The sequence below is a fragment of the Micromesistius poutassou genome, assembly GCF_964030765.1.
Source record: "Micromesistius poutassou genome assembly, chromosome: 4".
In the NCBI taxonomy this organism is placed as follows: domain Eukaryota; kingdom Metazoa; phylum Chordata; class Actinopteri; order Gadiformes; family Gadidae; genus Micromesistius; species Micromesistius poutassou.
In genome coordinates, this window is record NC_140274.1 from 18,205,773 (window position 1) to 18,219,711 (window position 13,939).

Sequence of the window (13,939 nt, forward strand, 5' to 3'; positions counted from 1 at the left end):
ACACACACACACACACACACACACACACATACACACACACACACACACACACACTCGCACAAAAGTAGATGACCTAGATGTAGTTTGCAAGACATGGAGAGGAGAAGAGAGAGGGGAGGGGAGAGGAGAGGGGAAGGGAGAGAGGGGGACAGAGGACAGGAGGTAGGAGAGAGATAGAGGAGGTTTCAGGATGTGATATCAACTGGACAAAACTCTTAACTGTCAATCTATCAGTTGGTCTATATGTATGTCTGTCTGTCTGTCTGTCTGTCTGTCTGTCTGTCATAACAGGGTATACTTATTTCTGTTCTTGTCTCATCCTGATGTGTGTGCGTGTGTGTATACATTCCTCTGGTCATGCTAAGACCAGAATCTTCCCGGATGACAGCTGAAAAGAGATAATGGCTACTCTCAGCACACACACACACACACACACACACACACACACACACACACACACACACACACACACAAACAACGAACTCTAAACCATTTTTCCAACCTTTTACCCCCCCCCCCCCCCTACTTTCTGTTGATGATGATGCGTTCTACCTGTGTGATGGCTCCTGTCCAGTCATGTCACAGCCCCCCCCCCCCCCCCGGCTGCTGTGGCGAAGGCAGGCCCTGTCATTAGTGTGGTGCTGGTAACCATGGTGACCCAGATACAGTTGGAGCCAAGCTGTTTGGAAACCCATGGTGTGTGTGTGTGTGTGTGTGTGTGTGTGTGTGTGTGTGTGTGTGACTGCTGCCTAGAAACGAGGTGTAGGGTTTCCCATCTGGAAAATCAATTAGACAGTCAGACAGACAGACAGACAGACAGACAGACAGACAGACAGACAGACAAGTGTCACTACTAAACACATATTTGTCTGTCTAACAAGGCCTCTCTCCTCAGGGTACATTGCCCCGTGTGTGTGTGTGTGGTGTGTGTGTGTGTGTGTGTGTGTGTGTGTGTGTGTGTGTGTGTGTGTGTGTGTGTGTGTGTGTGTGTGTGTGTGTGTGTCGGGGGGGGGGAGGGTATTCTCATATCCAGAGATCTTCTACCCTCTGTGACTTCTCTCTCTCTCTCTCTCTCCTTTTATAGTGGGAGAGAGAGAGTCCACTAATGTCATGGGAAAAAATCTGCAACACACACACACACACACACACACACACACACACACACACACACACACACACACACACACAGTTCCACAACTGCTTTCAATTTTAGACAAGGTCACTCACATTTCAGTTTCTCCCCCACGTCAACACCCCCACCCTATAGTTCCCCTTTTCTCACCCCCTGTTCTACGTCTTACTCACCCCTTCCTCTCCTCTCCTCCTCTCCCCCCCTCCTCTCTGCTCTTCACCTCTCTTAATATCCTCTCCTCACCCCCTTCCTCCCCCCTCTCCTCCCCTCACCCTCTCAGGAGACAGGATGAGGAGGTGAGAACAGTCCTGAAGTATTAACTGAACATGGCCAGTTTAGTTTACACAACCAGAACAACAAGAGTGGAGGTGGGGGACAGGAAACCACTTCACACTCTGTTTTGACCACTTCCTGTCCGTCCAATAGAATTACAAAGTTGAGACAACTGAGTGAAAGAGGAGGAGAAGGAGAAAGAGGAGGAGGAAGGGGGGAGGAAAAAGGAGGAGAAAGAGGAGGGGGAGGAGGAGGAGAAAGAGGAGGAGGAGGTTGTTCAAATGAAGTCATGTCAGAGGAATGCTGAGTATCTTTCACTGTGTGACAGCTGGTAAAATGTGTGTGTGTGTGTGTGTGTGTGTGTGTGTGTGTGTGTGTGTGTGTGTGTGTGTGTGTGTGTGCGTGTGTGTGTGTGTGTTAAGTAAACTGGTCATCTGTTTTCTATCCAACCACTAACTTGACTTCTTTAGCATGTAACACACACTCACAGACACACACGCACACACACACACACACACACACACACACACACACACACACACACACACACACACACACTTGTTGAAAAAAAAAAGATTTAGCTGAAACTTTATCTCTGTCTTTCTCTGTAGGAACAATCAGACATTGGCTGGAGTTTCTAACAAGACTCAACACTAGAGTAGAGCAGTTAGGAGTAGAGAAGAGTAGGGTACATTAGTTTAGAGTAGAGAATAGCTCAGAGAAGAGCACTTTAGAGGTGAGTATAATTTAGAGTAATAAAGAGAAGATTAGAGTAAAATAGAGCAACGAGAAGTAGTTCAGGGCAGAGTAGTAACAGAGAAGTTTAAAGTAGAATAGAGCATTGTTGAAAGTTCAACAGACAGTAATTCAGAATAATTTAGTTTAGAGGAGAGTCTAGTATAGTTTAGAGTAGAGTAGAGTAAACAAAGTATAGTCGTTTAGAGTAGAGTTGTTCAGAGTAGAGTATAGATTAGATCAGAGATGTTTAGAGCAGAGTAGAACCGAGTAGAGTATAGATTAGATCAGAGTAGAGTAGAAGACAGAAGTTAGTTTAGAGTAGGGGGGAGCTAGAGTGAGGATTTAGAGTCGATTACTTGATCTCAGTAGAAGGGAGATGATAGTGGATTACCCTGGTCCCAGTAGAAGGGAGGTGATAGTGGATTACCCTGGTCTCAGTAGAAGGGAGGTGATAGTGGATTACCCTGGTCCCAGTAGAAGGGAGGTGATAGTGGATTACCCTGGTCCCAGTAGAAGGGAGGTGATAGTGGATTACTCTGGTCCCAGTAGAAGGGAGGTGATAGTCGATTACCCTGGTCCCAGTAGAAGGGAGGTGATAGTGGACACCTCAATCAACACAAAATCATGTAGCCTTGATCACAAAATAATCCTATATGGTCATGTTTGAATAACCACCTGCCCAGACTAAGAATCCCCAGGATGATGATACCGAGGTGATACCGAGATTAAGAGAGGTCCATTTTTATTGAAGAGAATATTCACAGATCAGTACAACGACAGTGACACAGCATCTAACTTCTAAAGAAATTACTCTTAATGTTGAAGTTGAAGTTCAAATTCCTTATTTAGTCAAATGCAAAACAAACATGCAGCATTCAGCAGTCATTAATGGCAATGAAATTCAAGTGTTGCAAGCTCTCCTCGACAGTGCAGGTACTAAGTAGTAAAATAAATAAAATAGAATGCAGTGCAGCTTAAATTATTGTGTGCGTGTTTGGGGGGGCGGGGGAGGGGTAGTTGCTGTTTAGAACCAACTAGGCAGAGCCGCCCAGCAGGGTCCCACCTCTGGCTCCGCCCAACAGCAATCTGAAGGTCAGGGCTAGGACAGGATATGACCTCCTTGTTTAATAGTCTTGTGTAGTACAGTTTTTCACAATTGCTTAAACACATTTCCTGATAGACCTCTCTTTCCTCACTTTCCCAAAACCCTAAGCACAAATCTCAAAACTCACACACAAAATGCAAAATCCTACACTTCTCTTGCAAAAGCACACTTTGCCCTCAAAACAGTGTTAACTCTTCACTAAATGGTATTTTCTTTTCAAATGACAAACACATACATCATATGAGTAGACATTTCTAAGCACCCATTGAACACTGTTGTGCAGAATGGAAAACACTATATATGAATGGAAAACACTATGAATGTATGTATCAGTATTATGCTGTTGCATGTTCAGTTGGATGTAAAATATTACCATATGTTTTTACATATACTCAAATAGAAAACAACACACAATACTTTACAGTAACAACAAATACTGTATTTGTACCCAAAATGTGCAGTCTACTGTAAATCACAGCAAACATTATGAAAACAGGATGAAATGAAAGAGATAACAGAAAATAGGCAAAACTGTAAACAAAACATCTGAATGAATGATTGAATGAATGAATGATCGAATGAATGCATTTTTATTGGTCGTAACCAGGGCAGAAGCTTCAGCTTATATCAAGCCCCCCCTTCTCACATTTACGAGTAACAAACAAATGTCAAACATAGTGTGTTTGCATATACATGCATAGACTTACCTACATAAATATATACATACATACATACACGCCTAACTAGGGTCAATACTTATATCCAGTACATTTCCACCATAAGATGATGGATAATATCCTAAATAATGATGATAACTGAGAATAACGATGTTCATCATCATCACCATTATCAACATTCTCATAGAGTGATACTACTCCATGTCTGTACTTATGTCTTTCTTCTGTGACCCTTCTGTGACCCTTCTATAGCAAATTGCAGATTGATAATTGCACAACAGCCTTTGGAGTTTAGAAATGTGATTGGCAGTGTGTTCTGTGTGAACACCAAGAGATGGAATTCAGGAAGAGTGTGCAAGATATAGAGAATTGTGTGATGCGTTGTGAAAAATGTGTGGTTTGGAATGGGAATCTGAGTCTAAAGCAGAAAATGTGCTTGGAGTACAGCATAATTGGTTTAACAGTTAGTACACAAGATTCAGGTTGTGCACATTGTGTCTGATGTTCCAATTAATGTGTTTAAACAATTGTGAAAAACGGTATTCTACAATATTCTTTATGGTACTTTACTTCCAGTAAGTGAAGCTATGCAGGCTGACAGCACTGATAATCAGGATCTGATCATCTTGAAATGTCTGGATCAGGGTGATCCTACACATTAGTGAAATACTGAAACACGGTCTGATTAGTCGATCTGAACCTGGATCTAGGAACCCAAAACTGATTGATTCATGGAGGTCTAAACTCCCAGGCCCAGATTATGGCTAGAATTTGATGATGTGATACTGTTTTCACCCCAATGAACTCTCCATTTGCAGATTTAATCAGATTAATTTGTGATCAAATCCTATTTGAAGGTTACCAGGTTCCCTGCTATATTTTGACAAAGTATGATATTAAGTAGTTATAGCATTATGGGGATTGTCAGAAATGAAACAAGTTAAATACACTATAAGAGTGTATATATTGTAGGTTTTTATGATGGGGACTTCTCATAAAAGGGACCTCTGGTAGCAACTGCCCTCTGCTGGCCACTGGTAGAGTTACAGGCGGCTAAAGGTGATCTCTGACCGACCAGCTTAACCTAAGAAACCCCCAGGTGGTGACACAGAGATTTAGAGAGGTGCATTTTTATTGAAGAGAATATACAGAGGTCAGTACAATAACAATAATAGTACAATAATCAGGGACACAGCAAACATTTAATGATTTGTCTGTTGGAAGCATTAGAAAATTTCACGTTTGAGAGTATGAGATGATTGTTCAAACGTGAGAATATCGTATATATGAATCAGAGTGGTCCACAACACTGACAAATCATTTACATTCAGATTGTTCACAAAAAAAAAAATCACACATTAAGATTCTAGTAAAATGCAATGAGAAACAGTTTTAAAATAGCAACATCCTTCAGGTCTCTAGCCGAGAAACTAGGGCTGACTAACTGATAAAAGAAATACAGATAAAAAAATAAAAAGTTCCTTCTTAGGCGTTTGCAGAAAAGTGATTCCATTTCGCAGAATAAATTAGTTTTTCTCTGGCTCGTTCTATACGGGCATGCCAGCAAGCTAGGGTTAGAGGTCATACCAAGATCGAGTTAACAGCTTTTAATTCTAAATAGTACCTGAGAAACACACGTGGGCTTAGAGTTTAAACCCATGTGAAGCAGAACGACCGCCTCCATGACAGGTCGAGAGGAAGGCTACACATCAGGTTTACATCGACTCCTAAAACATTGTACATGCGATCCGACCTGTTTCAGAGTAGTAGTAGTTCTAGTAGCAGTGACAGTAGTATGTTGACAGTTTCACACAAATTAAGAAAAAAAACTCAGAACCCGTTCAGATCATTTCTATCACAGGAGCCCATCTGAGCTCAGGGCCGAGCATGAAGCCGGGCCCTGGCATTACACCTTTCCCGTCTTGGGGCTCTGTGGGACGGACAGAGACTCCAGGGATGAGAGCTCTCCCTGCTGGGGCAGCAGCTCCTCCTTATCGCTGTGGAGACGAGATCAGGTCAGTACAAAGTTCTGTTGGGTCCTATTGGTACTGGTTCCGGGTAAGTTGTGTGTTTGAGGCACTGTGTGTGATTGGGTGACTGACCTGACTGTGGTGGTTCGGCGTGTGACCTTAGAGCGGTGGAGGGTGATCATGATCAGACCGATCAGAATGAGAACAGAGATCACCGCCAGTGTACCAACGAGGAAGAATGCTGGAAGACCATGCAGACAGACAGAGAAGGTCAGATATTGTGGGAGATAACGGCTGAGATATTAGGGTATATTCAGGTTAATTTATTGTATCATGATGCTCTTGTGATTGTAGAGCTATATTCTTCGGGTAAAGTTAAGAATGAGACTTTTCTTTCATAATATTATGAGATGTGTAGAGATAGATCTCTACACATCAGGGTACACATCAGGGTAGACAACAGGGTATATATACTAGGGTACACATCAGGGTATTTGCCACCTGGAGTCCAGCGGTCTCTTTTGTCAACGTTCCCCTGGGCATCCTGACCTGCGCACCAGAGAGAGGTCAAAGTTAACAGGTCACCGGGGCCCGGGTTGACAGGGGGTCAGCGGTTAAGGGGGTGAGAGGCCATCAGAGGTCAAGGGCTAAAGGTCATGTGTACCTTGCCCGTCACACTGGGACATGCAGTCATCCAGTGTCTCGTAGCGGTTCTTGTTGCCCTGGCAACCTCCGTAGATGAAGGAGAGGCAAGAGCCGGTGCTGGGCTGGTAGAAGAAGCGGGGGAAGGCTGCGCGACACGGACCCGGCTCCGGGCCCTCCAGGCAGTGGTCTGGAGGTCAGAGGTCAATGTCAGCCCTGATAATGAAACATTATGTTCAGTGCCCTCAGCCCCCTCTTGGGGTCGCTCCAGGCCTACCTTTGTTGTCCCGGGGTTCCGTTGCAATCATTTTGCCTTTAGATTTCCGGGGAGACGGCAACACTTTGACTATTATGGGATGAGAGAGCACAGGACACTAACTATACATACCACAACACATCCCTTCACAGACACACACACACACAAAGAGTCAAATAGACAGAGAGACAGAGTCCCTGCAGGGGTCTACCTGTGAGAGAGAGAGGTAGGGTCTACCTGTGTGTGTGTGTGTGTGTGAGAGTGAGTGAGTGAGTGATTGAGTGAGACTGAGGTAGGGCCTACCTGTGAGAGAGAGAGAGGTAGGGCCTGTGTGTGTGTGTGTGTGTGTGTGTGTGTGTGTGTGTGTGTGTGTGTGTGTGTGTGTGTGTGTGTGTGTGTGTGTGTGTGTGTGTGTGTGTGTGTGTGTGTGTGTGTGTGTGTGTGAGAGAGAGGTAGGGCCTACCTGTGAGAGAGAGAGGTAGGGCCTACCTGTGAGAGAGAGAGAGAGAGGTAGGGCCTACCTGTGTGAGAGAGAGAGAGGTAGGGCCTACCTGTGAGAGAGAGAGAGAGGTAGGGCCTACCTGTGAGAGAGAGAGAGAGAGGTAGGGCCTACCTGTGAGAGAGAGAGAGAGAGGTAGGGCCTACCTGTGAGAGAGAGAGAGAGAGAGAGAGAGAGGTAGGGCCTACCTGTGAGAGAGAGAGAGAGAGGTAGGGCCTACCTGTGCAGGCGACCATGCAGTTCTCCTGGCTGCCGTAGTTGTTCTTGTTGCCCCTGCAACCTCCGTAGATGAATGATTCACAGGTGCGTGTGTTGCTGTTGTAGTAAAATCTAGGCAGAGCAGCCCGGCAGGGTCCCACCACTGGCGCCGCACCACAGCGATCTGGAGGTCAGGGTTGGGACAGGATATGACATCATTGTCTGCTATCTATCTATCAATCTAACACACACACACACACACACACACACAGCAATAATAATAATAATCAATGGTAATTTTAACAATAAGATCATAAGTTGTTTTTCGGTTGGTACCTACGTGCAAAATCCTCTTCAGATATCTCTGGTAGAGAGACATTGGAGGAACGAGGAGCTGGAGACAGAGAGAGAGAGAGACAGAAAGAGAGACAGAGAGCGAGAGAGACACAAAGACAGAGATAGAGAGAGCAAGAGAGAGAGACACAGTGGCAGAGAGAGAGACAGAGATGGAGAGAGTGGGATGTTATCATTTGTGCAGTCTGTGATTGGTTATCGTCACAGTAACAGAATCATGTTAGAGACGAGATGGGTTACCGGGATCCTCTGCAGGTGGTGGTGGAGATGGAGCGGTGGTGGTGAAGATGGAGTTGGAGCGAAGTCGGAGGGGATCCAGTGGTCCTGGGACAGGGAGGACATCACCATGATTACAGCTCACACACGTATGGATGGTGTGGGAGGGGTTACGAGTGAGTGGGAAGGGTAATGAAGGACTGGGAGGGTTTATGTCAAGAATAGGATAGGGTGTTTAGCCAGTGGGAGGGGTCATGTAATGAGTGAGAGGGGCTGTAAACTGAGCGGGAGGGGCTGTATATTGAGTGGGAGGGGCTGTATAGTGGATGGGAGGGGCTGTATAGTGGATGGGAGGGGCTGTATAGTGAGTGGGAGGGGCTGTAGACTGAGTGGGAGGGGCTGTGGACTGAGTGAGGGGCTGTATAGTGAGTGGGAGGGGCTGTATAGTGAATGGGAGGGGCTGTATACTGAGTGAGGGGCTGTATAGTGAGTGGGAGGGGTTGTGTAATGAGTGGGAGGGGCTGTATAGTGAGTGGGAGGAGCTGTAGACTGAGTGGGAGGGGCTGTATAGTGAGTGAGGGGCTGTATAGTGAGTGGGAGGGGCTGTATAGTGAGTGAGGGGCTATATAGTGAGTGGGAGGGGCTGTATAGTGAGTGGGAGGGGCTGTATAGTGAATGGGAGGGGCTGTATAGTGAGTGAAGGGCTGTATAGTGAATGGGAGGGGCTGTATAGTGAGTGGGAGGGGTTGTATAGTGAGTGGGAGGGGCTGTATAGTGAGTGAGGGGCTCTATAGTGAGTGGGAGGGGTTATGATAAGAGTGGGAGGGGTTGTGTAAACATTTGGAGGGGCTGTAAAAGAGTGGGAGACAGTGGCGTCGGGGAAGAGCCCCACACTGTGCCCAGTGCCCACTTGCCGTTTTATTTATTTACGATTTTTTTTTTTGTTTGTCATCACAGAAATGTTGTAACATAATTGAATTACCCCCCTCCTCGGCCAAAAATAAAAAAAGTTAAAGTTACAAACTGAAAATTTTTTTTTTTTTAAAAAGCAGACACTGTCTGTCTGTAGCAGCTAGTGGCAGCAAAAATTGAAAGAAAATATGAAAGTGGTGCCCAGAAGGAGAAGAAAAAGGCTAAAGCCGAGCAGGAGAGGGATGAACTACCAAAAATCACCTCCATGTTTCAGCTGGCAGTGAAGGTAACGTTAATGTTAGGCTAATGTTAGCTAGTAAGTAAGATACCTTAGTAGTGTTACAGTCTGTAACACTACTAAGGTATCTTAGTAGCGAGACACTGTTTAGGCATATAAAAGCCTATTGCCTGCCTGTCCAGATATAGCCTTAGGCCCAGCCTAAATTATTTATTTTCTTTTATGTATAAAATATATAAAATAAACCCTTTGTGTTTAATGAACCTACAGTTGCTTAACAGTCATGGACAGATATTGACACAAATTAACATGGACACTAATTAGACAGCACTCCTATGACATTTATTCATTCATTTATTTCATATACAGCAAATGTAAATGCACTGGCCAGCCAGTCAAGAAATGTGGAATTCCGCAGTGAGTGGTAGGCCTATGTTGGTTTGTGGGAGGAGACTCATGGTCTGGGAGAGGGTGGGTCTGGAGAAGGATGGATTATGTAAAGAGTTAAGATAAATAGACAGTATACTGGTGAATTTGATCTTTAATTTTATTATGATTATAATGAAAAAAAAACACACATAGAATGTGTGTTTTCGTTCTACATCTACTCTTCTTGGTGTAGAAGACCATATTCTTATGAACAAAACATTCTTCAACAATCATTGTTATTGCTTTGTTATGGTAAATGAATATGACCTATTGGTTAAACAGCCACAACAGACATTAAGTTCACATTGAACACAGTCTTAGCTGACGTAAATATTGATCCATACGTTACTTTCTGAGGACTAAATGGAGACAGAACGTGGTGATCCAAGTGAAAATAATGTTTAGTCTACAGTGTATTACTGGATTGAACATGGATTTAGGTAGAGCAATAGACTGGTGGCTCTGACATTTACTGGCTGTGAGAATCAAGAGGAGTTAATTTGACTTATGTAAAAGCGATCCAAAACAGTATCTTTTAGGCCGTTGTAGAGTTGTGGAAATTCATTAATTTCAACCCATTTTACCTTTCATATGTGCGTTGCGTATGTGAGTGCTAGTGTGTGCTTGTGTATGTGTGCTGCTGTGTGTGTGTGCGCGCTGGTGAGTGTGTGTTGTTTGTGATCATGCATTGTTGACTAAACCGGTCAGACAGCCTACACATGCGCATGTGGGATCCACTGCCAGCCCTGAATCTCATACAAACCTTACTCTCACAGAAACCAACCCTCACCCTGACACAACCCTAATCCTCATGCAACACCTGCATATCAATGTTCTGGTTTCATACCACAACAAACATTCTCTTTGACATTCCTTCTCTCCTTTATAAACATGCAAATCTCTCTCTCTGGATAGACATCTATCCAGAGAGAGCTATCAATCTATCTACACAAACATACATCTATGTATAGATGCTCCAGGACGCTGGTTTCATTGTTAAGCCCTCAGGAGGTGTCGTGGGCCTAACTTAACAAAACATTGGTGAAAGAGGGTGCCCACTTGATAACCCCGATGAAATGCTGCTTACTGCATACTTCTGTATTTACTGCCGTTAGTTGGGCCATTTGTCTCTTGTTTTTCACCTTTGGTTGGTAGCTTAGTGGCCAGCGTGCTTATAAGGTTGGTTTGGCAGGGGCTTCTGAATATGTGTTTTCCTTGGATTTTGGCACAAGGGATTATAACATCTGATCCTGTGTATTAATGAAATAAGTAGAGCTACAAGTCGCTCTATGGCTCATTCGACTTGAGACATTTTAGGGGAGACCCAAAAAACCACCCATGGGACCCAATTCGGACTCATGCAAGAGTTGACGGCAGTATGCACAAAGCTACTGTTGCTTTAGCTACTGCGCCGGTGTGTAAGCATACCATCCGATATAGCCATGTTGGACTTGTTTCTACAACATCATAACGCCTCCAGAATCAGTGTGTGTGTGTTACCTGTGACCCCCGCGCAAGCGGTCTCACACTCCTGCAGACTCTTGAAGTTGTTTCCGTTGCTTTCACAGCCTCCGTAGATGAAGCTCAGACAGCTCTGGGTGTTCGCATCATAGTAGAACCGTGGGAATGAGGCCTTGCAAAAACCCACCTTCATAGGCCTCCTGCACTGATCTAAGAGAGAGAGAAAGAGAGTGAGAGAGAGTGACTACAGATACAGACACACTTCCAAATCTACTAGGAGAAAGACAACGTACAACCAATCTTCATTGGCCTCCTGCAGTGACCAGAGATAATATCCCTACGCCTGCTCTCTGCCCACATCCTCAGTCAGGGGGACATTTTGTTAGAATGTGGGTAAGTTGAAGACATCTCACACGGTAACCAGATCATGAAGTGGTATTAGATCTAAACATCTACAAGATCATCTCTGTAAAATAGTCTGTGTTCACTTAACTTATGTAGTGGACACTACATAGTACACTATTTAGGGAACAAGTATAGGGGAATTCAGACACTAATTATCCTTCGGAAACGTGACGTCAAACAAATTTCAGACAGCACTATACAATGATGACGCCCTACGAAGAGCACCATTTCGTGTAGCAGTCAGAGGTCAAACCGGGGTGTGAGAGCTACATAGTTTCTGGAGAAAATTACATCTTTCCATTGTAGAGTGAACCAACAGGAAGTGGGTAACCCATACTTTTTGTTCAATGTGCTCATCTAATGGTGCAACTACACAGACATCATGTTGCTTATCAGAACGCTTACTTCAACTTAACCATCTCTAAAAAACACCTTAACCACCTTTAACCGAATACCTAAACTAACCATCTCTAACCTAACCATCTCAAACCAAATACCTAAACTAATCACCTCTAATGAATACCTAAACGATACCTAAACTAACCCTAACCTAACCCTAACCCTCTAACTTAATACCTACACTAACGACGTCTAACCAAATGCCTAAAATAACCATCTCTAACCCAACATCTAAACTTAATCATCTCTAAACCTACACCTAAACTAACCATCTCTTACCCAATACCTTAGTCCTAGGAGTTACCAAACCGGATTGTCCACATCTTCCTCAAACTATGCAGCACAACAAATGAAAGCTGAGAGGCCTGGAGTGGCGGGGCGTGGAGGACATAGCTTGTGTGCACAATGAGACTATCCCCAACCCTCAAACACAACGCTGAATGCTTTCCACCGAGACCAGAAAGACTACTTACACAACTTAAAAGATAACAAGTGTTAGTAACACAGAAGCCATCAATCATCCTAATCGTGTGCATTGTCCAAAAGCAATGGTGACGCAGCTTGCATTTTGTCTCTTAAACCTAGACTAGACCCGACCTTATTCCTGTACTAATCCACCCTACTGGTATTACCTAAGCCTAACTATTACTAACCATCCCTAGCTAGTATTAACCAGTACCAACCCACTAGTATTAACCTACACTAGTATGAATTAAGCCTAACTGGTGCTTACCATACTATAGGCCTACTACTAACCAACACTGTACCAGTACTGACCAAACATATATACCAGTATTAACAACCCTCGCCGGTATTAACTAACCCTTACCAGCATTGGTGGAATTCTCCTCGCTCAGAGCCCTTGCGTCGGGTGACAGTGGGAGGGTTTCGGTGGAGTTCTGCGGCTCCGTCTCCGCCGGTGTCTTCTTGCGGTAGACCTTGAACTGTGTGCTGGGCTGGAGGAGACACACGTCGCGGCCGTCCTGCATGCAGCTGACCAGCAGGCACTCCGGAGATCCGTCCGCCGGGGTGCCGATCATTGCGAGCTGGCAGGCGGTCTCAGCGCAGCACGCCATCTGGCAGTGCTCCATGTCACGCACGTCGCGGAGCACAGACAGTTTGCGTGCACCGGCGTCCAGGGATCGGGGGTCGAGACCCTGCGCCGTGTCCATTTTCCAATCCCATTCGCACACCTGACTGCTGGTACACTGGAAGAGAACCAGAACCATGACCACCCAAACTCCACGGAGACCCATCGTCTTGGTATACTTTCAGATGTTAACTACTTTGAATCGTCGGTAAGACTCGGTCTTCAAATAACTGTTGATGATCGCGTTCTAGTTCTGGTTTGAAACACTTCCTTGTTTTGGAACCTTTTGTTGTCTGATGAAAAAACACCTCACCGGAACTCTCAAGGTGAGCTCTGGCCCCTCCCACACACACACACACACACACACACACACACACACACACACACACACACACACACACACACACACACACACACACACACACACACACACACACACACACACACACACACACACACACACACACACACACACACACACACACACACACACACACACACACACACACACACACACACACACCTTTGGGTTAGTAACTATAACTATTTCACTCTCTCGCTCGCGCTCTTTCTCCTCTCTCTCTCTCTCTCTCTCTCTCTCTCTCTCTCTCTCTCTCTCTCTCTCTGTCTGTCTCTTTCTCTCTCTCGCTCTCCCTCGCTCTCTCAATATCAATTTCATTAAATTCAAAAGTGGGAAATTAATATATATATATATATATATATATATATATATATATATAAAAGTTAAAAGTAGTAAAAAGTAAAAGGAGAATGAGAACCGATGAGAGGGACGAGGCTCTGACAGCACGGAGGGACTCAATCACCGCAAGGAGAGCCGTCTCAGTGGAGTGTGCCTTCTTGAAGCCTGACTGATGAGGGTCAAGCAGGTTGTTATGTGAGAGATAGGAGGATAGTTGGTTAGAGATGGCATGTTCAAGTGTTTTA

General features: G+C 44.7%; 1 protein-coding gene across 1 annotated transcript; it reads right to left on the reverse strand.

Moving 5' to 3' along the window:
* Positions 1-5,092: 5,092 nt before the first annotated feature.
* spint2 (serine peptidase inhibitor, Kunitz type, 2) lies at positions 5,093-13,245 on the reverse strand. Its single transcript, XM_084466835.1, has 10 exons — positions 12,734-13,245; positions 11,140-11,310; positions 8,085-8,168; positions 7,831-7,884; positions 7,513-7,674; positions 6,815-6,883; positions 6,560-6,727; positions 6,397-6,444; positions 6,028-6,136; positions 5,093-5,922 (listed from the first exon to the last, which is right to left on the reverse strand). Exons 1-10 carry the CDS (start codon positions 13,158-13,160, stop codon positions 5,832-5,834), a joined length of 1,383 nt encoding a protein of 460 aa, XP_084322961.1. The 5' UTR covers positions 13,161-13,245; the 3' UTR covers positions 5,093-5,831.
* Between the last annotated feature and the right edge of the window lie 694 nt (positions 13,246-13,939).